Below are 25,341 nucleotides of genomic sequence, written 5' to 3' on the forward strand. Positions count from 1 at the left end.
TATTTTTTAGGGGATTACCCTTGTTTGTGACACCTTGTATATAGTTTAATTTTAAAATATTTTCACTCAGTCACTATAAGCACTTTGTCACGTGTGAGCACCTGAAAATACAATTGAACCAAAAAACGTAAATAAAAGTTTTTTATGTGTATGCTACCCTACAAAGCCTGCTCCCTGGATTGATTCTAGAACTATAGTTATACTTGACTCTATCAGGACCTTTTGAGGCCACCCAAAACCACTGTTCCTTCTATAGAAGCATCTCACCATAGAAGCCCGGCATGCATTTAAAAAAAAAATGTCACTTTTGCAATAATGGCCATTAGCTGCCTGCTTCTGCAATGATGGGTCTAAACCACTGACAATGGCCCATGGAGAAGGATCCGATAATTGAAAAATGTTACTGCCCTGCAACTACAGGTCGTACAAGGGTTTGAACAGTCATTTTTAAGAAAAAAAAGAAAGGCCTGACTGCTGCCCAGCTGTTCACTCTGATTCCAGGCTCAAGTTGAGATTGTGTGAGTCATGCATTACAGGTGGTCACTTCCACCAATACGTCTTACACATACAACAATAGCTCAAGTAGACTTATTTGATTATAGCTAATCACACTTAGATCGACGTTGCACGTGCCAATTGATGCGTCATCAACTGAATAACCTAGTCCAGTAGTGAAAGCAGACCGTGAATAGATGCACAGGTTTGTTTTCAAATGTATAGAAACAGTTCCTTAAAATATCAGGTATTCAGTTCACTTGTGATAACATCAAAAATTAAATTCCGTCATTGATACAATAGTTAATGTTCTTGAATGGCCTCTTAAAATGTGCAGAAAAATCGGGTGATTTGCTTTATTATTTAATGCAAGTAATTTTTTTTCTACCTACATTTTATTTTTTCCGATAGGATCTGAAAATGCCTGCGAAAAAACATCCTATATGTTTTTACGTCAAGAGCTGCCTGTGAGGTTGGCCAACATGATGAAGGAAATTAGTTTACTGCCTGACAATCTTCTTAAAACGCCGTCTGTTCAGCTGGTGAATAGCTGGTAAGCCTTGCTATTTAGGTTAAGTTTCATCTGTTATTGCGCAAGTGTATTCTGCATGTGAATGAATTTGGTGTGAAATCCTCCGTAGACTTGGTTTGTATCCACTTGAGCAACACAGCTTGAACTCCTTAATCTAAGAGTATTTGGATTAATTTATGTATTTATTAGAAGGGTTATATAGCATTGGCAAGCCCAAAGGGTTGCAGAGAACTTTACAACCCACAACAAAATATGATAATACCTAATTGTATAACATAGTAGAATATATATTATAAGAACATGAAAGAGTTACATAGTTTGAATTCATAATGCAGGGTGAACAGCATACAGCAATGACTATCATTGTTAGATAGAGAACCAGTTAGACATGTACAGCAAAGAAAGGCAGACCTTTCACCGTGGGAAATGGTACAGAATTAAGAATTAGTATGATTTTCAGCTCTGTTTTTGATTGAGCCATAGTACAGTATTGTCCTAACATGCGGGAATATGAAGTGCGTGATCTAGCGCAACACCTAATCAGGGATCTATACTTGATAACATGACATACAAATGGCCCATACACATTCACCCAAATCCCTATTGCGCTGGGGGTCAAGTTTTAATGTTTCTTTTACAGGTTTGTGTCTAACATTTCTAAATGCATAACTAAACCTGTATATCCAGTCTCTTTCCTCTGGTCGATGGACCAATTAGTTGAGTAGTTGATGGTAATATTAGTACTATCTATCTATCTATCTATCTATCTATCTATCTATCTATCTATCTATCTATCTATCTATCTATCTATCTATCTATCTATCTATCTATCTATCTAGTTAAGTAAATAATCACAGACTCTTGGTAAGATTAATAAGGTTTATCTCAAGTAAATGTGAATAATTAATGCTCATCGCATACAGGTTACAAATACAAACAATGAAATTCACAAGAGGAAGAGAAAAACATCAGCAAAATTGCAAATAGTGTCATACCGATCATCAAATGAATGATATGCACACGAAGGAGTGGATAGATGAAGAAACATAAGTTTTAGAGACAAAAATACATTTGTAAATGATAATGCAAAGTACAAGTCAGAAGGATAATACTAACCCAAGGATCAGTGAAATACCAGCCCCCTGGCCAAGGAGGTAGTGGTCCCCTGAAATAGAGCCAGGGAACAAAGAGTTCAGAACTCAAGAACGGGACAGGGACAGGTATAGAAACAGGAACAGCTAGACATCTCTGCAAACCGATGGACAGCGATGCACCACCCCATCTCTCCTGCTGCCTTCTCCTGCTAAACCACACCCAAATGGCACTCCAGTTATACTTTAAAACCTACATGTCCATCCCACATTGGTTGAAGCAATTCATAGAACACAATTTTTCATTGGATGGTCCGAGGGGTGGCTCATCATACCACCATGACCACATTCATGATTCTGTAGCCTCTAATTAATTCCAACATTCCCATCACGTAATTCATGACTAGTGAATGCAAATACATTTGTTCCTTTTATATGTAACATTTTCATAGTTCTCATGAGTCCCCTTTCTGGTGTGTCTACGGAAAAAGTATATATGCTGACTTTCGGTCCCACGGGTCGGGCAGTCTCGTTTCTTGGCAGGCAAACAATGTCTTTCTCAGCTGATCGACCTTGGACCTTTGCACCTCTTCTGCCGTGCTCAGGTTTTTCTATTTTCTTTATTATTTCATGTTTTTATCTCCAGCTCAACTATCATGCCAACTTTTGACATTTCAGGCCTGTCATCTCACTATTACGAACAAAACAGAGGCATTTATTAATTACATGAAATTCACTTTTCACTGTTTACCACCCACCTTTGCACTATCCCATACTAGGGTTTTCTTTTAGCAAAGAGGCATTTTTTAATTATTTTTAAAGCAAGGTGCAAAATGCTAAATGCGGCCTAGTCATGCATTATTTCTTGTTTCTTTCAAAGCGCAATGTAAAATGCGCCTTAGTTCTGTCATGTATTATTTCACATTAGTGCACGCATGTGCGAAGTGGTTTTCCCGTGTGTTTCAGGTGGCTTGGATGTTAGTTTCCATTGCAGACTGTTAGTATGTATTATTGGGGCGTGAATCTGAGCAGGTTTCTTTTTGCGAAAACCCTGCTCCATCAATCTCTCCTCAGATGGCTTTCTGGAGCCATCATGAAAAATCCACCATACCAAGTGCCATCTTCATTTATGTAAAATTCAGTCCTCTTTTCTCTTTTCATTCTATTTTTCATCTGTACAAAATCTCCTTTCATCTCTTCTAGTTCTATTTTATCTCTTTTCTTCCATATTTACACTTACAACATTTATATATTGTTAATATTATTAAGGCTACTATAGCTACTGTAATGATTGCCATTCATAATTTCCCTAATACGCTACTTCCAAAGGTAGAAAACCATTTACCTACAGAAGAGAAACTCTTACCAAGTCTCCCCCAGACACCGTCAATCTCCAGTTGGGTCATATCTTCAAGTAATTTTGTAATATTCTCAATATATCCCGCAATACCTTTACTTTTGTCAGGGATATAAGTGCAGCAGTGTTGGATTTTTAACATGCCACAGAATTCACCCTCTTTTACCAATAAGATATCAAGGGCAAGTTGATTTTACAAAACCATTGATCTGATTGCAACCATTTCTGTGTCAATCATCAAGAACCCACCAGCAGTATCTGTTGATAAACGATCAACCACTGTGGACAACTTTCAAATTTTATGTGAATTCAGAACGACTCCAACTGATGGCATCAGTGCACCAGAAATGTCACCTATTATTTCAGAGAAACACGCTCACTTGTTACGTGTTAGTCACTGTTTTATTTAATTGATTCTGTTATTGTTTTTGTCTACATGGTAGACCTTTGGGAAAACAATTGCAAAATAACAACTACCATACCAATGTGCAGGCAACCTGTAATAGGCTTTCTTACCACACGCATAACAGACTCCTGGGAAAACAGGATCAGTTCCACCCTTCAACCCCCATCCTAAGCAAACAGATTTTTCCTTTCTGATACCAATCCAGGAACATTGCAGCGTTTCTTTAGCCTTTCTCATAATTTCCCTCCCTGAAAGCCGATGGTGGTAACTGTGACTTCTCTTCAGCAGCTTTTCTTTGGAAACTTTCTCTTCTATTTTCTACCATATCTATGAACACTTTTTCTTCAACCTGTAAACTACATGTTAGATTATTTTTTATTAGCATATTCTATATCTTGTGTCTTGGTAATATGGAAGAATTCTCCCATATAATGTACATTTTTACTACTTAAAACATTGTTCAGCTCCTTTATAATAGGTATTTCTGAAAATACTAAATCTATATTGGAATAATGATACTCCAGCTTCTCCGTCACGTAGAAGGGGCTGGTTAAGACACTACAAGACACACTATATAGTAAAGATAGGTGATGATAGGTCATCCCCTCTGAAACAGACGAAGGTAATTGCATGCACACATATCAATCATTCAGATTCATTGCATTAACGTACTCGTACAACAATTTAGTAAAAACATTTAACGAGAAATCATTAATTGATTTATCATGATGAAAGATTCTTCCATCTATTTGTTCTACGTTAGTGTTAGGGGTTTCTTTAGTAACATCACTCACTCCTTCACTTGTTACATCATTAATAATGTTTCTGGTATTAGGTATCGTTAGAATATGTACAATGACAGTTAATAATATCCACATGAATGTTAATAAAAAGACACTACATAAACAAGCTTTAATACATCTTCGTTTTAGACTAGATTTTGGATGTTCAGTCACTTTTGCTTCGCCATTTTGACTTCTATAACAAATATAAAAATCTATCTAAATCTATAAAACACTAATTTAAATTTCTAAAAAATAATGTAATCCTACACTTCAAGGCTTTCTTCTTTACCCCTTTTTTATTTCTTTATTCAAGGTTTCTGAATCTTTCAATTCATTTTGACTGACATGGTTTCACAGTTCTTTTAAGGCGGTTTCAATTTGCTTTCATCAACTTGCTCAGTGTCATTACTGTATTTTTCTTCACTTGGATCTGAGCTTTCAATTTCTTGTAAGATTATATACGTCCATTCTGGTGCTGTGTATTTCTCGCTTGGAATTCTTACTCTCTTTGTTTTTCGTACTAATTCTTCTCCTGACTCATCTGGTTCTGTTTGACTTGAGACCCATTCATTTGATCTGGTCTTCTCTTTGACTTTCTCCTCACAAGAGTGTATTTCAGTCTTTTCACTCCACTTGACCAATTATCACCCTTTCTTGCTCTCTTAGATTGAACAACTCCTTCACCTTCTTCTTTTGGTTCACAGATTCTTTTACTTGGCCCTTCTCTTATTGGTTCTTTTTCCGGACATTCAGTATCTTCCCTTTCTTCTGGTTCAACAGCAGTCTCTTGAGACCCAGTAGCTGGTGCCCACTCGATTTGACTTGTGCTTGGCTGTCTATCATCTGTTTGCTCTTCAGAATTTGTCACTTTAGATTCTTCAGCTTCACACACTTCAGCCTCTGGTCTTTGACTTTAGTTTACCAGTTGCTGCTCTTCTTGTCTTTCAAGCGGACTTGGAACTCGTATGGTATGGCTCGCATGAATCCAATTTGGCAAACCAAAACACTTCACTGCTGTCGTCGTTACCAGAATCACTTAGTAGGGTCCATTCCATCTGGGTTCTACAAACAATTTCCTCACGTGTTTCTTCACGAAAACCCACTGTCCAGGACTCCGATCATGAGCTTGATTCGGTTGTGCTGTACTGGCATTCTCTCCAACCTCGTGAGACACAGAACGCACCAGATCAGCCAGTCCTCTGCAATAATCAAGCACTAGCTCATCAGACATATTCATCAGTTTGTTCACTGGTACATATACGCTTGTCTCATTGCTATCCCCATTAGGTCTTCATGAGGACTTAATCCCATCTTTTTGTCAGGAATGCTTCTAAGACTCATCAATACTAGGGGTAAAGCGTCAGGCCATTTCAGTGTTGTGGATGCACACACTTTTCCTAACCTTGATGTTATAGTGCCATTAATGTGCTCGACCACTTCAGATAGCTCAGGTCGATAGGCAAAATGCAGCTTCTGCTCAGTTTGTAATGCTGCACAAATCATCCGAATTATCTCATTATTATAATGGGTTCCTCTGTCTGTTTCTAAAGTGACTGGAAATCCAAATCTTGGGATCGGCTCTCTTAGTAGCAGCTTTGCGACAGTGAGACTATCATTCCATCTCGTTGGATTGGCTTCCACCCAACGAGAGAACAAGCAAACAACAACCAACACATATTTCAACCCATTGCATGGGGGGAGCTCAATGAAATCCAATTGCAGATGGGTAAATGGTCCGGCTGCTTTTCCAATTCGTCCCCAATTAACAACTGCCTTCCTGCCTGAATTTTGCTGGCATAGACTCTCTGCAATTACCCTGAATTTTGGGATATACCATGACTGCTTGAAGAGCCTGATCATTGCGTCTCTTTCAACATGTGCCATTCCATGGTATACCCTTGCCATTTGAAACAGTAAAATATCTGGCATGACTGGTCTTTCGTCTATATAGACCCATACTTCGTCCTCTGCTCTCTTTCTGCAGCCTGAATTTTTTCAAATTTCCTTTCTCTCATTACTTGCTTCTTCCTGCAACTGTCTAATCTCATCCCAAGTTTCAAATGAAGATGAGAACATAAGATGGCAATTGGTATTTTCTTTTTCTATCCCTCTGTTTAAGGCTATTAAATTTCGTGCGATGAAACGTGCTACCTGATCGGCGTATCTGTTGCCCCTCGTCACATAATCATCTCCTGGCCTATATGCGGAACATTTGACCACTGCAATCTTTTTGGGCAAATATATCAATCAATCAATCAAAGCATTTGTATAGCGCGCTACTCACCCGGAGGGTCTCAAGGCGCTTGGGGGGATCATCTACTGCTCGAACAGCCAGGTCTTGAGTTGCTTCCTGAAGGCGAGGTGGTCTTGGGTCAGGCGGAGGTGGGTGGGGAGGGAGTTCCACGTCTTGGCGGCCAGGTAGGAGAAGGATCGTCCTCCCGTTGTGGCTCTTCGGATGTGGGGGACGGCAGCGAGGGCGTGGCTGGTCGATCGAAGCTGGCGGGTGGTAGTGTAGAAGTTCAGGCGGTCGTTGAGATATCCTGGGCCTTGGTTGTGGAGAGCTTTGCGTGCGTGGGTGAGGAGTCGGAACGTGATTCTCTTTTTGACGGGGAGCCAGTGCAGGTTTCTTAGGTGTGCGGAGATGTGGCTGTGTCGGGGGATGTCCAGGATGAGTCGTGCTGAGGCGTTCTTAATACGCTGGAGTCTTTTCTGGAGTTTTGCGGTGGTACCGGCGTAGAGGGGGTTGCCGTAGTCCAGTCGGCTGGTGACGAGGGCCTGGGTGACCGTCTTCCTGGTTTTGGTGGGGATCCACCGGAAGATCTTCCGTAGCATGCGTAGGATGTTGAAGCATGACGAGGAGACGGCGTTTACTTGTCTGGTCATCGAGAGGGAGGAGTCCAGGATAAAGCCCAGGTTGGTTGCGTGATCCGTTGGTTTGGGTGCGCTGCCCAGGGCAGGGGGCCACCAGGAATTGTCCCAGGCGGAGGGCGATGATCCCAGGATGAGGACTTCCGTCTTATCTGAGTTCAGTTTCAGGCGGCTGTTCATCATCCACTCGGCTACGTCTTTCATCCCTTCGTGTAGGTTGGTTCTGGCGGTGGCGGGGTCGTTGGTGAGGGAGAGGATCAGCTGGGTGTTGTCTGCGTAGGAGAGGATGTTGAGATTGTGTTGGTGTGCGATGGCCGCGAGGGGGCTAATGTAGATGTTGAACAGCGTGGGGCTGAGTGATGATCCGTGTGGTACGCCGCAGCTGACTTCGGTGGCTTCTGATCTGAACTGGGGGAGGCGTACTCTCTGTGTCCTTACGGCGAGGAAGGAGATGATCCATTCCAGTGCCTTCTCTTGGATTCCGACGTTGCTGAGGCTCTGTACAAGGGTGTGGTGGCAGATAGTGTCGAACGCCGCGGAGAGGTCCAGGAGGATGAGGGCCGCTGTTTCCCCGTTGTCGAGCAGGGTACGGATGTCATCAGTGGCTGCGATGAGGGCGGTCTCGGTGCTGTGGGTGGCTCAGAATCCAGACTGCGAGTTGTCGAGGGATCCGTTCGTCTCGAGGAAGGCGGTCAGCTGTCTGTTGACGGTCTTCTCTATGACTTTGGACGGAAACGGGAGGAGAGAGATGGGGCGGTAGATTTCTGAGATCGGTGGGGTCTGCTGCTGGTTTCTTCAGGAGGGCACTGAGTTCGGCGTGCTTCCAGCTCTCCGGGAAGGTTGCGATGTCGAAGGAGGTGTTGATGGTGTCCCGTAGATGGGGTGCGATGACGGAGTCGGCCTTGTTGAAGACGTGGTGAGGGCAGGGGTCGGTTGGAGATCGGGAGTGGATGGAGTTCATCGTGCGGATGGTGTCTTCGGTGTTGATCGGGGTCCAGGCGCGGAGGATGGTGGTGGGGGCGCTGGTGCGGTCGTAGGGTGTGCCGGCTGTATGCTGAAGCTGTTGTGTATGTCTGCGATCTTGCTGTGGAAGAACGAGGCGAGCGAGTTGCAGAGGTCTTGCGATGGGGTGATGTCGTTTCCGGCGCTGGGGTGGGAGAGCTCTTTAACAATGTTGAAGAGTTCCTTGCTGTTGTGGGCGTTGTTGTCCAGTCGTTCCTTGAATGCGGTTTTCTTGGTGGTGTGGATCAGTTGGTGGTGTTTTCGAGTGGCGAGCTTGAGGGTGGTCATGTTGTCTGGAGTCGAGTCTCTGCGCCAGGCTTTCTCGAGGGCTCTGCAGTTCTTCTTGGAGCTCTTGAGTTCCTCGGTGAACCAGGATGCTTTCTTGCTGCCGGGTCTGCTAGCAGGGGTCCTCAGTGGTGCGAGGTCGTCTGCGCAGTTGCTGATCCACCTCGTGAGGTTGTCAGCGGCATGGTTGGGGTTCGCTGAGCTGGTGGGAGGGTTCTTGTTCAGGGATGCAGCAAGCTGGTCGGCTGTGATCTTGTTCCAGCTTCTGCAGGGAACCTGTTGCTGGTGGTGGTGGATCGTGGTCCTTCTGAAGCTGAAGCGGATGCAGCTGTGGTCCGTCCAGTGGAGTCCAGTGGCGTGGCTGAAGGAGATGTCCTTGCTGGAGGAGAAGACGGGGTCGAGCGTGTGGCCGGCGTAGTGGGTGGGGGTGTTCACCAGTTGCTTGAGTCCGAGGTTGGCGAGGTTGTCCAGCAGGGTGGTGGTGTTGCGGTCATTGTAGTTCTCCAGGTGGAAGTTGAGGTCCCCGAGGAGGATGTAGTCAGCGGAGGGGAGGGCGTGCGGGCTGATGAAGTCGGCGATGTCTTCGCTGAATTGTGTGCGTGGTCCCGGGGGTCTGTAGATGAGAGTGCCTCTGAGGGTGGTCTTGGGGTCGGTGTGGATCCGGAAGTGCAGGTGTTCGGCGGCTGTGAGGGTGTCGTCGGAGTTGGTTGTGATGCGGATGGTGTTCTTGTGGACGATGGCGATGCCTCCTCCCGTCTGGTTGATGCGGTCCCTCCGGGTGATCTTGTATCCATCCGGGAAGGCGATGGCGATGTCGGGCGCTGAGGAGGCGTTCATCCATGTTTCCGTGAGGAACGCAACGTCTGGGGATGTCGAGTCGAGGAGGTTCCAGAGCTCCACGGCGTGTCTGTGGACGGAGCGGGTTTTAAGCAGGATGCACTTGAGGTGGTTGCTGCTGGGGGTCGGCTTGGTGGGTGCGGTGCAGGTCCGGATGCAGGAGAACTTGCAGGACTGGCAGGTGAAGGGTCCGTGGGCACGTCTCGGGGTGGCTCGGTAGCACCCGGGGGTTCGGCCTGTGTTGAGTGCGTTGAGGGTGGCGGTGTCGTAGGTCCGGCGGGTGGGGTAGCCTCTGCGGGGGCCAGGGGTTCTGGCGCTGGGCACGGTCCAGGCGCAGACGGGCACAGACGGGCTTACCTTTGGCGCACCTTCGGCGCTCAATCGGTGCTCCCGCTGCGCGGTCGCTCTGGAGGCGTCATAAGTAAGGAGCCGGGAGGGAGGAGCAGCTGGGTGGCGGGAGCAGGGCGGCGAATGGAATCACAGGGGGGCGGGGCCGCAGGGAGGCAGCGGCGGGAAATCCAAGAAGCAGCGGGAAAGTCCCAGGAGCAGCGGGCAGCGAGCGAAGGAATCTGCAGGCAGGAGGAGGCAAGGCAGGTAGGAGCGGCAGAAGTGAGTGGGGCGACCAAGCCCTTTGGAGGGCTGAGCGGTCAGGTTATAAAGCATCCAATAAATCTTTTACAGTTTTGCTGTTTGTTATTGGGAACCTGAAGAATTCAGAAATCCCCTTTGCATCCATAGCTGACCGAAGTCATGGAGCACCCAGATACCATATTGACTATTAGTAAATATGGTTACTCTCAAGCTTTTGGCCAATTTTGCACTCTCTAATCAGAGCCATGAATTCAGCCATTTGGGCAAAGTTTACCGCTTTTAGACAGGATGATGCGTGAGGAGAATTGCTTCACGGAATCGCTTCTGAGCACCACTGAAAGAACTGCCCTTGCGCTACATCTTGTCACACCCGCTTTGCGGGTGCCGCTGCGCCATCAGGAGACTTTGAGCACTGGTTGTGTGTGCGTTGCAAGGCGGGTGGAGCAGCGGAGCAGGGACTCAAACTCCTAGGAGTCTCTGCTGGAATCACATCACCTGCTCCAGCACCACCACCGAGACCCGCCCACCACCGCCAAACAGGCTAAAAGCGCCATATCACCTCGCAGACCTTGGGACACTGCTGCGTGAGGAGAATTGCTTCACGGAATCGCTTCTGAGCACCACTGAAAGGACTGCCTTAGCGCTACATCTTGCCGCACCCGCTTCGCGGGTGCCGCTGCGCCGTCAGGAGACTTTGAGCACTGGTTGTGTGTGCGTTGCAAGGCGGGTGGAGCAGCGGAGCAGGGACTCAAACTCCCAGGAGTCCCTGCTGGAATCACATCACCTGCTCCAGCACCACCACCGAGACCCGCCCACCACCCACAAACAGGCTAAAAGCGCCATATCACCTCGCAGACCTTGGGACACTGCTGCGTGAGGAGAATTGCTTCACGGAATCGCTTCTGAGCACCACTGAAAGGACTGCCCTAGCGCAACATCTTGCCGCACCCGCTTTGCGGGTGCCGCTGCGCCGTCAGGAGACTTTGAGCACTGGTTGTGTGTCCTTTGCAAGGCGGGTGGAGCAGCGGGGCAGGGACTCAAACTCCCAGGAGTCCCTGCTGGAATCACATCACCTGCTCCAGCACCACCACCGAGACCCGCCCACCACCGCCAAACAGGCTAAAAGCGCCATATCACCTCGCAGACCTTGGGACACTGCTGCGTGCGGAGAATTGCTTCACGGAATCGCTTCTGAGCACCACTGAAAGGACTGTCCTAGTACTACATCTCGCCGCACCCGCTTCGCGGGTGCCGCTGCGCCGTCAGGAGACTTTGAGCACTGGTTGTGTGTGCGTTGCAAGGCGGGTAGAGCAGCGGAGCAGGGACTCAAACTCCCAGGAGTCACTGCTGGAATCACATCACCTGCTCCAGCACCACCACCGAGACCCGCCCACCACCGTCAAACAGGCTAAAAGCGCCATATCACCTCGCAGACCTTGGGACACTGCTGCGTGAGGAGAATTGCTTCACGGAATTGCTTCTGAGCACCACTGAAAGGACTGCCCTAGCGCTACATCTTGCCGCACCCGCTTCACGGGTGCCACTGCGCCGTCAGGAGACTTTGAGCACTGGTTGTGTGTGCGTTGCAAGGCGGGTGGAGCAGTGGAGCAAGGACTTAAACTCCCAGGAGTCCCTGCTGGAATCACATCACCTGCTCCAGCACCACCACTGAGACCCGCCCACCACCGCCTGATCACCCTATAAATATACTATTGCCCACCGCAGCTCGCGGGAGCGCCGGGCAAAGGGCGGGCCCTCTTAGGCCCTCAGAGGCCGAAGGAGGCCGGGCTGGGCCCTCTCATTTTCATTTTCCAGCTGGCGAACGGACGCTTAGGGCGCACAGAGACTTCTATCATATCCCTTGAAGTAAGATGACTCAAGCATAACTATCACTCGGTAATTTTGTCATAAATGCCCGGTTAGATATTGGTCTTGTTTAATCATTGTTATTGCTAGAATTGTATTGGTAGTCTAGTCGGTCCTCCTACCCATTAACTTTGTGTTAGTACAATGTCAGCTACTAAAAAAGAAACATCGCTTCCCTCAGGAGGAACTAATCAAGGTCCGCTCGATAACTATATTTTCAGGATTGGTAATGATGCTGATAGGGAGACAATGCTTGCTGAGCGCCGAACCGATAGACGCCGCTCAGTGGAGCTTATTACGAACAAACGTTCGTCTATGGGCACGCTGATGCAGGCTGTCTCCCCAGTCCCTAATCCCACCTGCGAAAAGGAGGGTTTTGTTGTATCCCCCGTACATAGCATTCCACTAATCTTTCAGGATAGATCTCCCACTCTGCCAGTAATTAGTTCTCCAACAATAAATGTTTCAACACTCTCTGTTAATTCAACCCCTGAGGTGGAAATATTGTTAGACACTACACCACCAAAAAATAAATCCAACCAAAAGGTAAAAAAGACAAATAAATTAACCCCTATTGTGGGCCCGCCCCCGAAAAAAAGACGCAAAAGAGGCAGTGCCCAGAACAAAAATAAAAACAAAATCACTAACACTAGCTCTGGGAGTAATAAAGGCACAGTGGATGACCCATTACTAGCTTCTGCAGTAGTTACACCACCGCATATACCACTAAAAGATGCGTCTTCCCCTGACCTAATAAGTAACATGGAACATCTAATCAAATCTCTCATACTGCCAATAGCAGAGAGGTTGAAAAGAATAGGCTTGCAATTGGGAATTTTGGAACAAGTCATTTTTTTTTTTTTTTTTTTGTAAGACGTTTATTAGTATTCAACAGAGCAGTACATGTAGCAAAGCCTACAACCCTGTGGGTCGGCTGCAACATTACGGTATAGCGTGAGAGTAGAAACATATGGAGGAGGGTGTACATTTCCTTCGATTCCAACCTTAAGAAATAAGTCTTTAATTGCATCTTTCGTACCATGTGTGCTAATTTTTCAGTTATGCCTTCAAATGACGTCTTGTTTTGTCTTTTTTTTATAAGTAAACATTTTAACTCTGCAAACGGAACAGATCTCATCGGTGTGTCCCAATCTTTGGCTGTGTCGTCGCGTATCGTTCCGGTATCCACAGTACTGAAACCCATAAGTTTTACTGTCAGACCTTGGAAACGCGACAATGGGATAGGGGTTAGCAATGTATGTGCTCGGTCCGTCTTTGCCGTTGTGCACGCCAGCCGTTCAGAGCGGTAGGGCCCCGCGGGCTGTCGATGGAGTGTGTGATGCGTCATACGGATAAATGTTATAGTCCTACTGTGTATTGAGGAGACGCCACCTGCGTCTGGCCCTGTGGCCGATCATGTGTCCAAGTACGCCATCCGGGTGGGGCGTGTAAGGAAGAAAGGGCTATGTGTGGGAGACAAGAGTCTGAAACAATGAACATGGGGGTGCGTGTGGGAGGGGGGGCGGGGGGGGAGAGTGTACTTGTGGGAGCGACGCCATAAAAAAGAGGACTAGGAGGATATTTTAAGATGTCGTGGATTAGTGGTCCTTCGTGTGGGTGTCTGCCCGGGTCCACAGCCAGCGTGTCGGACGTGTGGTACAGCCGCTGCTCAGGGCGTATTGGGGAGAGGCAGGCTTCCTCCAGGCCGCAAGTGCCATGTCACCAGCGCTCCTAGTAGGCAAATGTCGTGAGGGGGGATGCAACCTGCGTCCTTGGCTTCGCCACAGTTACCCCAGCTGTGTTGCCCCATTTGCGGCGATCCCTATGTGAGCCCTCTGGCCGTGCCCTCCCCCTGGAGGGATCTCATGATGTCGTCCCAGAGTTGTGCAATCGGGAATTGCCTTAAGCTCGCTATCTCCTCCCGGTGTAGTGCTGTGCTTTCTGCTGGGAATTTTGGAACAAGTCATGGGGGAAATTAAAGAGGCCACAAAAGACCTAAAAAAGCCTATACCTGCTCCTCTGAAATCTGTCCTAGTCCCAAATAATACAAATAAAGATGCAACAAAAATTGTGAACCTACCCAAAACAAAAGTTGTAAAATCAGTTCTCCCCAAACCAGTAGTAACTAACATAACTACAAAGCAGAAAGACAAGGAGGGTTTGGCAACGGTGAAATCGAATCCTCCCCGGGGCGCTCCAAAAGTAAACGAGCTTATGAGGGAGATTCCATCGAAAAGGCTCACTGTGGAGTTGCCTCCGGAAGCAGTCCCATTTGTGGTGGTATTAACTGGAGTACCATCTTTGGAGGAGGGGACAAATGAAGCCGAATATCAATTAAGGAATAAAGTAATATACTGGCTAAAACAGAACCGTCCTCTCCCTCCAAACTTAAATGGGAAAAATTTGTATGTCAGACGCCTTCCCTGGAGAGGACATAGGAAAAAAGACATCAAGGGAGACATAATATTAATAAATTTCAAAGATAAAAGGGCAGTCAGTCACATATTAACTGGATCCCGCACAATGCTAGCAACACCATAAACACATGTGACCTTACATATTTCTACCCTAGAATTCCAACGACCCCAGTATCCAATGTCTAATCATTGATTTCAGTCCACTGTAAATTACATAGAACCTCCATTCCGAAACCAGAATGATTGGTTAGGACATCCACCTCTAGATCTGGAAGGTTATCCTAGGCCTTTAGCACACAAAGCTCGACCATTGCTCCAGCCTATTGGAAATTACAGAGACCCGCCTATCCAAAGACAGATTGATTGGTTTAGGCAACCGCCCCTGAATCTGGAAGAATATCCTAGGTATACGTTTTATCAACATCCCAAGTACCCAATCCCACTTTACAATCGTTACGCTGCTTTGTCAGGCATGGAGGGAATTGATTGACTTGATCAAGGGACGACAGTTGAAAATAGTTCTGTTAGTCCACAAAAGGTTCCCCCCATGATCACTGATCAACAATTGCCAAATTACATCTTGTCTATTCAGTGCCCTAAGCAAGCCTGTCTGAAAGACACAGCGATTGTCCCTGCCACTACGATCGCAGGTCGAAATTACCCTTTCCTAGCTTCCAAATCTAAACAGAATTGCCACTTCGGAACTGACAATATATTAAAACCAGTTATTGGGGGACATAAAGGGGTAGAGACTAAACATCGTATTTTTGTCTTATTTTGGAATGTGGCAAGGCAGCGGGCAAAAGTGACTAATGACAAGTGGATAGATTTTATCCCAAATTTCGATATTCTAGCACTTCAGGAGACGTGGGTATGTGATGTAATACATATGGAGGGATATAAGACCTATTTCTCGCCTGCCAAACCTTCCACTTCGGGCAGAGCGAAAGGGGGCTTGACAATCTACGACTCAAACCTCCTTAACACGACTAAAGTTGTATCCATTAAATTAGACCCAAATTTCCAGATCCTCTGGATATGCCTTAACAACAAGGAAAACTTACTCGTAGTTAATTTTTACAACAATCTCACAATTCTAGATGCAGTAAACGTGGGAACACTGATTCGATCCACTCTATTAACTTGTATGAGAAAGACTGAGAAGGATGTGATAATCATTTGGGGGGGATTTCAACCTGGGTCCATGTATTTCTGAGGGAAATGGTATTTGCGGTATAATAGATGAAGCTAGTAATTCAATTACACACTTTAGGCATTGTACCCTAGGCAACCTCCTTAATGAAATGTTGTTTGACCTAGATCTAGTAATAGCAAACAACGCCAACAAGGAGGATTCGCTACTTGCCCCAACATTTCATGGGAGGGGACATCATTCAGTTATAGACTATATTTTGGTCTCAAATGGTGCTATGTTGGCAGAAGCAGTGTTCACTCTGCATAAAATTCCATTGAGTGATCACACTCCAATTAGCATCTCCATGCCATTGTCCCAAAACTCAAGGAACGGATATAGCTCCATTTTAATACAAAACAACTTGGCCTTAAGTAGAATAAATGGCTATGCTTTGAAGTGGGGAAAAATAGACCCTGCAGAAATAACAAAGCAAGTGGTAGTAAGGGCTTTCTCACATTTTTTAAAATGTCTTAGTATGGATGTAACTGACCAAGAAATTATTACTAATTTTGAGGCAATTCTTAAAATAATAAAAGAGGAGCTCTGGATTGAAATTAAACAAAAACCTAGGCAGAAAAAAGGGTGGTTCAATCATGCATGTACGGTGGCTTACTCCAACCTAAAAAGTGCCCTTAGGAAGTCGGCTAGGATCCCCCAAGAGGTAAAAACACTGCGGAAGATATACAATCTAGCACTCAAATCGAGGAAGAGGGAACTAAAAAACCAACTTTGGGACCAACTGCACGAAAGCTGCAGTCTTAGGAACTCGGCTGCTTTCTGGCAAGTGGTCAAATCCCCTTTTCTAAATGACAACATCAAGCTTCCGAAAATTGAGATAGCAATAGAAGAGAAAGACTGGGTCCAACACTTTACTAAGATCTTCTCACACAGCTCAGACTCCCAAAATTCAGGGGATCCCAGACTCAATGATCTACACAGTTCTTACCCCATCAACCTGCAGTTTACAACACTAGAAGTTGCACAGGCTCTGAAAGCTAGTAAAAATGGGAAGGTGCCTGGTCCTGATGGCGTCCCAATCGATCTGTTCAAAGCCCAAATGGATCTATGGACCCCCTTTCTCACAAGAGTCCTTAATGCAACCTGTAATGTTGGTTTATTGGAATCCTGGTCACGTTCCGTATTAGTTCCCATATTTAAAAAAGGGGACAGGGGGTCTGTTTCCTGCTACCGCCCAATCTCGCTTTTAGACTCCCTTGGCAAAGTGGCAGGTGGAGTCATTTTAGAACTGTTACAAGATTGGGCGGAGGAGGGAAGAATTATCTCAGACCTATAATATGGGTTTTGTCAAGGTCTAGGGACTATTGAGCAGGCCCTAAATCTCTCCCTCCTGATTGATAAATATGTTTCCATTAAAGGCGGAGATCTGTACATGGTCTATGTGGATTTATCATCTGCGTTTCATTGTGTCTCCCATTCTAAACTCTGGTCCTTGTTGATGGATATGGGGGCACCATCAAACGAAGTGAAGTTCCTGAGAGAACTCTATTCCAATGCCACAGCCAAAGTCCGCTATGGAATGGGATGTGAGCTGACGGAGGACTTTCCAATAGAAAGAGGGGTGAGGCAGGGATGTGTCCTGGCTCCCTTCCTTTTCACTGTGTATACGAATGGGCTGGAAAGTGAGATGTTGAAGGAATCCCAATGGTGGAAAACCGCCCAATTCCCGCATTACTCTATGCGGATGATACAGTAATACTAGCCCGCACCCCCATTGAACTGCAAAAGAATCTGGACAGGTACTCAAGGTTTATGGGGGGTCTGGATTTGAAAATAAATATCAGTAAAACCTTCATTATGAGGGTGGGTTCGAGTCGCAAAAGCAAAACAAGGAAAAAATAGCGACCACTGATAAATATTCATATCTAGGCATAACAATAGATCATAAACTTTCGTGGAGAGCCGCTGTGGATACACATATATTGCTTTTCTTAAGAACCACAGCCGCCTTAACTAATTTTGCCAGAAAGCTGGGAAAGAGAGCGCCCTTGGAAATGATAAAGATTTACAAAGCCAAATGCCTTTCTGTGGCTCTGTATGGGGCGGGTCTTTGGGGTTTCGTCACACTTGATAGTATTCAGCGGGTAGAAAACTCCTTCCTAAGATATCTACTAGGAGTACCTGGTAGCTCGGGTACTCTTGCCTGTCACATTGAGCTAGGTCTTTCATATATTACGGACCTAGCAAAAACCGAACCACTCTTACTGTGGCATAGGATCTGGACCTCAGAAAAGGCAATCTTTACCCAGCTTATTCTTTCTGATTGCTTGAAAATGAATGACGCAAATAACTCAAGGTGGCTGCGATATGTAGCGAGATTTTTCCATGATCTGGGTTGGGACCAATATTACTCAAATCCCTCCCTAATTCGTGAGGTACCGAGAAAGGTTTTAAAAAAGAAATGTTTGGCTCATTTAGAGGCTTTGAGATTAACGAGTGAGATTACGAAACCCTCTGTCACTCATGCCTTGCTTTTACAAACGGAACCTTTAATACAGCCATACCTCACTTATAACACCACGAGTTACGAACGACATCTGTTGGTAAGGTTCAGAATGAACTCCTTTTATAGATTGGTCACATTTCCTACTAGAAACAACTGGGCAAAAGCACTTCCCCCTGGTCCCTGTGACGGTCTTTGGTTACAATCCACTCCCCATATATTATTTTATTGTACTTTTTATCACAACCTTAGAAAAAAATGGCTTATGCCCATACTAAGGAGTACTGGTCTTAAACAATATCGTCCAGCATTGCTTTTTTTACAATTGTTACAGGGTGAGGGGTTGGTTTTCCTAGAGGCGAACTTCCTTAAATGTGTTGTCCGCCATCGTTTGACCCTAGAGTGCTCACTACAAAATATCGAAACCCGAATTTTAATGGTATAATAAGTAATGCTTAGACATTTGTAAAAATTCAACTTGCAGGTTGCCAATCGAATAACATTTTATCTTGTAATTATTGTACTTTTTAATTGTATTATAAACAGTTATATGATTGTATCTATTTATGAATATATGTATGTTTTGTAATGTATGCTTTTATGATTTGCAAACAAAATCAAAATAAAGCAATATTGAATTGAATAGACAGGATGCTTCTAAAACTCCTGCTATGGTGCAAACAGCACAGGCAGTGCATAATTCACCCATCTCATTCCTCAAACATGATCCATCAACAAACATCTCACAGTCTGATTCTTCCAATGGGACATCCTGAATATCAAGCCTGGGTTTTGTGCACAATTCTGTCACATCCAAACAATCGTGATCCGCCTCCTCTCTTACTTCCTCACAAATTCGGCAACAGAGTTGCCGGATTTATGGTTTTGCACCTCACCACAGTCACATTTTCAGCACCCAAGATCACTCTTCCGTACCTAGTCAGCCGACTATATGTCATATACTGCATCCTCGTTTGTGTCAAAAGGATCTCAACCGAATATGACACATATGCCTTGACTGGATGTCCCATCACAATTGCTTCACTTTGTTCCAGACTCACACAAGTAGAAGCTACTGCTTTCAAACAGCCTCGCAATGCTTTAGCCACTGAATCCTAAGTAGCAGGAAAATATGCTACTGGACGTCGTGCCATTCCATGTTTCTGAGTTAAGACGGAAAGTGCAGTACCACGCAAAATCCTCTGCATAATCTGGCATTCCTAATGCAGGTGCTCGACAAAGACTGTCTCGTAATTTAGTAAAGGCTTCCATACTTACATCATCCAGTAAAACCTCGTAGAGGTTTTGCAATCAGTTAGAAACCACTGATCCACTGTCTACAGTATCCAACCATTCCCAAAAACATTTGAACTTTCTGAGTTTTAGGTGGGCTCATTTGTTTAATCACATAAATTATTTCTGGTGTCACCTTTCTGACTCCTTTTTTTCTATTTTGTGTCCTACGTACTGGACTTCCTGTTTACAAAATTGCAATTTTGCTGGTGACACTTTGCGTCCCCTTTCTGCCAAATGGTTCAGTAAAGCAATTGTATCTGTCACACACGCCTCTTGTGTCTTTGTTGCCACTAACAGGTCATCAATGTACTGAACCAAAACTGAATTTCCTGGCATGATTAAAATCTCCAAACATCTTTTCAGAATCTGATAAAAAGTTAAGGACTCTTTGAGTACCCTTGAGGAACTCGGCACCATGTCAAAACACAGTCTCCGAACCGGAATGCAAACAAATACTGGCTTTTCGGATGTAAAAGAATCGAGAAAAATGCTTGGCACAAATCAATCACTGTGTACCATTTAGCATAGCATGGAACTTGGTAAAGGATTACTGCTGGATTTGGCACTACTGGACAAGAAGTTACTACAATTTTTTCTTAAATCCTGCACTATTCTGTATTTTCCACTGGGCTTCTTAATTCCTCTAATAGGCGAATTATAAGGACTACTCAATATTTCTTTCAGAATTCCCTGTTCGATCATTTGGTCAAGCACAGGAGTGACTCCTGCAATTACTTCCAGACTGATTTTGTACTGAGGTGTGTTTGGATATATGGCACCCTCTTTCACCGTAATCTGAATCGGATCTACATTTGTCATTAAGCCATTTTTTTTTCTGTAAAATCCCATGCATCCGACCTTTCTGCCCTTTGTAATTCTTCGGGCAAATTCTCTTCTGTGAGAAGTGAAAACAACTCAGCCACTTCTGTCCCTTGCTTTGCTAGCATCATCTTAAATGCAACATCCTCCTCAGGTGTCTAAAACCCAGTACAATTAATTTTACACAATAAATCTCTTACCAAGAGATTTACTGGACTCGAGTCACATACCACGAAACAATGCATTTCTCTGAAACTCCAAATATGAACTTCTATTGGATTTGTGACTGGTGTTCTGATATGCTTATTCAAGACTCCTACAACTTGGATAGTTTCTCCCAAGAGGGGTAGTTTTCGGAATTTCTGCTGCTCTCACAGAAGAACGGGTAGCACCAGTATCCACTAAGAATGTAATATCATTACCTTCCACCTTTCCATCAACAAATGGACCTGACTGATCCACCACCAAAGATGCACCAAGTATGCACTTTTTCTCCCTCCTCAGGAACCGTCATTGAGATGTGCCTGAATCATTCTCATTGCACTGCAACCAGTATTGCAGAACCATTTGCACATTTTGATTCTTACCAACTTGATCACCTCTGTGAAATCCAGTGTTCGCACTGCACCTCTTCACTTGAGCATTCACATTATTTGGCATAGGAGCTTGTGGTACCTGTAACTGTGGAGCAACTACCTGCTGCTGCTGCTGTTGATTCACAACCACCTCATTCTGCATCTTGAGGAAAATTGAATTTTATATGGCCTATGTATCCCCTACGTGTACCCCAACGTGTAGTATATATGTATGACATCCATGCACTTTCCCTCTATGGCCGAAATGAAGACGCCTATGCATTTGCGTCCACCGTTAACATGTCTGTTATTAGGCTCTCCATGAATTCAACGTTAATTCTGCACTGAGGCCTACGTTGCCAATGCATTTACATGTTATACGTTTAAGCATCGGGAAGCACACTGACCCCTGCGCAATGCACGTAGAAATATATGCACACACTAGCATTTAATGATGAACGGCCTCTGTTCGAGAGACCTTTACTTCAGACAATACATCCTCCAAACACAAGATATCAGATATGCCAAAGGTGCAGGTCGCTCTGACTTCTCAGATTCCAGACTCCTCTACTAGTGCTAAAGTCAACCCCAAGCTCTCCCCAGTTACACGTCATTTTCACGTCATGGCCAGTTGCGCGCACATGTAGGGTAAAGGTTTCTGCTGACCCTGCAGACCTCTCTATGCATCCACCCACCTGTGACACTCATATGACTCATCAAGTGAACACCTTCGTGTACGCCTATTTACACGCCTTCTTTCACGCCCATGTGGTCTTATCTCTCTCTCTCTTCACTTGCTCCGCCTGGAGTGTTCCGCCTACTGTATTCATTGCAATTATGTGGTTTTACTATATATAATGTGTGATGTTAATAAAACGTTAGATATCCCTTCCTGAACCTTAGTGGATGTGGAACCCGATTCTCCCCTGGCTCGAGCCATTGCAATAAAGCCCTTTTGAACTCGGACACCACGGACTCTGCCTCTCATTTTATGAGCTATCCTTATTGATATTAATGTATAGAAAAATGTCCAGGTAAATTATATTTACGACATTCTGGCGCCCGAATAGGGACTAGTCCCCTTCCCCACGCGCCGGCGATGTAAGCGCAGCCCCCTGACCCCTTCTACAGCCGTGACTGACCCATTTCTGTGCACATCCGCGGGATTTCCTGCTAACTCCCTCAGGCCCACGGAGGAGACGGAGACTGCGACAAGGCATCCACACGAGGCGGTGAGGATTGCGGACCATCCCGACCAGAGCCCGAACCGAGAGAGCAAGGTCCGAGGTATCTCGAGGCCCACCTGTTCCGAGGCGCATGCGTAGCAGAAGCAGCAGTACCAGAAGCCGTAGCAGTTCAGTCCAGTTCCGAGGCCTTCAGTTTTTGCTTCCCGGTGAGTACCATTGTTGGGAACGCATCTAGACGGGTTCATTCATTTGAGCCCGGTCGAGACGGGTCTGGGTACACAGACCCGGTATAGACGTGTCCATTTCGGTGGATGCGGTATGACGTGTCTCTTCATGAGACCGGTATGACTGTACTGTTCTAGCAGTGCATCCAGTATAGTATTGTATTTCCGATTATTTCAGAATTGTGTTATTCTATGTACCAGGTAGTATCTGTAATGTTTTAATGTCGTGGTATGAGTGAGTGTTTGCAGTCTATTATTGTGCTTATTGTGTTTTCGTTCAAACTAGTTTAAACATGCCGCTGTTTTCGAAATTACGTCAGATAGGGACTAGGAAAGGGATACTCGAAGAGGCAGTTCCCGTCCCGCCAAGAGACACTCCTGGACATTTTATGTACCACAAGCATGGCTTAGATGCCATACTGTACTTAGATTTATGGGTAGATTATACTAAGGATCTGGAAGAGAAATATAGATGGCCTGTCTCAGGGACATGGGATGCTGATTGCATCATGAGAGTAGAGGAAGCACTGTGGAAAACAAAAGCCAGACAATCCCAGAAAGATGCCATAGAATTGTGGCGTAAAGAAGCGCATAGGAGAACAGAGAAAGAAATCCAGAAAGCAGAAAGAAGTAGAGAAGCATCAGAAAAAGCCAACTAAAAAGAACTACTAGACGAAGGTGAACGGGTTAAAGCAGAACAATTAGACAGACAAAGAAATGCCCTTATTAAAGGCATGTAGCCCCTCCTCGCCGAGGGTCTACCTAAAGTGACCCCGGAAGAACCCAGTAACTTGCCGCCACCACTGATCCCGACTAAACTCCGTAGTCATAAACAGACTGCAGCGGACATTTTCTTTTCCTCTTATTTGGATGACGCTGCTCCAGCATATGTAAATGTAAATGTACCTCCTCCGAACCCTGTCGTTCCTGTCAACCTAACTACTCCTCCTACTGTTCCTCCTGCTACCGTCCCTACCAATCCTTTTGAAATGCAACCACCCGTAAGACAAGTTCAACCCGCATTACCAGCGACAGCGTTGGCAGTAAAACCTGATTCAAGCCATGGCGATTCCAGTCTAGGAGCAGCGGGAGGGGGTCCCTCCACACCACCTCCGTTAAAACGATCATCACTACGAGAGTTAGCACTACAACACACGCCTAAAGCAGCTACATACCAATCCCTTAGACAGTACCTTACCGATTTGTATATATGATCCCGTACCAGGAGAAGGTTCAATGCTTATATATTCAATACGTTTAAGACGTGTTGCAGATTATTTGCTTATTTTACCAGACATGAAAGAGCACTTAGACAAAATCTACCACTTCATTAGAACGGGGGAGGGACCAGAAAGTATTCACGAGGCCATGGCACATAGAAAAGTGGAGCTTCAACGTATGCTCCTACAGTTTTTAATTAATTGTTTGATCAGGGAACGAGACCAGCCAGACAAAGAAGTAACTAAAGGTATGATGAATTGGAGTGACAATATAGCTATGGGTAAACATGATAAACAGAGTAGTGTAGAAAGTATGTACAGGAAAATTCGGAAAGAAATTCTTGATATACACGAGAAAGAACAAGCCGAGAAAGAAGCTGAGAAAGAAGATGATAAAGTCTCAGAGGACGATGATTTAGTAGCTGAGAACCCAAGCAAAATAAATTACGTAGGTAGGGCAAGACCATTTGACAGACCCATACGTCTAGATTACAATAAACGTTCTCTCTCTCCAATACCAGAACAATATTCTCTCGAACACATATTCCAAGCTACTGACCAAACATTGAAATCCTAGATTGCGCTATGGACATCGCTTCAACTGGGTTCCACCAACTGGCTGGTGCAGCAGTTCTGCAGCGCCAAGGGTGGCTTAAGGCAACAACATTCCGACCTGAAATACAAACCCAGATCCTGGATAAGCATTAAGACGGACAACTCCTTTTTGGTACCCACATTGATAAAAAAAGACACAGATACGGCCAGAGCCCTGGGTACCCTTCAATAAAAAAACACCACTTTTTGTGGCTCAAGGGGTAGAGGACAATACTCTAATAGAGGGAGCTACCAACAATATAGGTCCTCATATTCCTCCTCTAACCAGTACAAGCCACAGTTTCAGCAAAGACAGCAAGCGCAGACTTCATAGAACAAGTCTTCTTTTCGCGGGAAAGTGGACGGCAGGAGGATTCTGCCCGACGACAATGACTTCTCTCTACCGCCAATCTGTTTCTTTTAAAACCTTCCACAGTCGGTGGAAGAATTTCCCACTATCTTCACAATTGGAGTCAAATACCACCAGATTGTTGGGTTCTTCAACTGGTGCAGTTCGGACATTCCCTAGAATTTGTCCAAACCCCACCACCAACGCCCCCCTCAACATATGAATCACAAGCATCTGCACACCTTACTTATGGAAATATCAGCGATGCTCCAGAAGGATGTTATAAAACGAGTACCTGTCCATCGAAAAGGACAAGGTTTTTACTCCTGGTTCTTCTTGGTGCGAAAGAAGGAAACGAAATGAAGACCAATCCTAGATTTGAGAAGTCTAAACAAATATCTGAAAAAACAATAATTTCGCATGGTCACTATCCAGGAAGTCCTACAGCTTCTCAATGCGAACGACTACATGGCATGCTTGGACCTCCAGGATGCCTACTTTCATATTCCAATCCACAAAAAACACAGAAAGTTTCTAAGGTTTCCTGTAGCGGGCAGGCATTACCAATTCCGAGTCATGCCTTTCGAGCTCAAGTCACCCCCACGCATTTTCACAAAATGCCTTGCGCCAGTGGCTGCATTTCTCTGGCAACAGCATCACCAAATCTTTCCATATCTTGACGACTGGCTCGCCAATGTACCCTTTTTCGACAGCGCAAGAGGATCTTCCAAAGCCTGTCTGCGGCTTTTCAGAAGATTGGGTCTTACCCTCAACCCGGACAAGTGAGTTTTACAGCCTTCTCAGCGGATAACATTATTGGGAGCTGTCCTAGATATGGTCCTGAAAAAAGCTTATCCATCGCAGGAGTGGCAACAAAAACTCCTACAAT

The 25,341-nt window shown here is 45.2% G+C and overlaps 1 protein-coding gene across 1 annotated transcript in view; it reads left to right on the forward strand.

Annotated features, from left to right (window-relative positions):
• Positions 1 to 25,341, forward strand: part of PDK1 (pyruvate dehydrogenase kinase 1) — a 598,915-nt gene that overhangs the window by 37,837 nt on the left and 535,737 nt on the right. Inside the window, exon 2 of the mRNA XM_086956138.1 lies at positions 907 to 1,048. Within this exon, the coding sequence (XP_086812264.1) occupies positions 907 to 1,048 (142 nt within the window). The remainder of the gene's footprint in view (positions 1 to 906; positions 1,049 to 25,341) is intronic.

Source organism: Lissotriton vulgaris, chromosome 2_1 (assembly GCF_964263255.1).
Source record: "Lissotriton vulgaris chromosome 2_1, aLisVul1.2, whole genome shotgun sequence".
NCBI lineage: Eukaryota > Metazoa > Chordata > Amphibia > Caudata > Salamandridae > Lissotriton > Lissotriton vulgaris.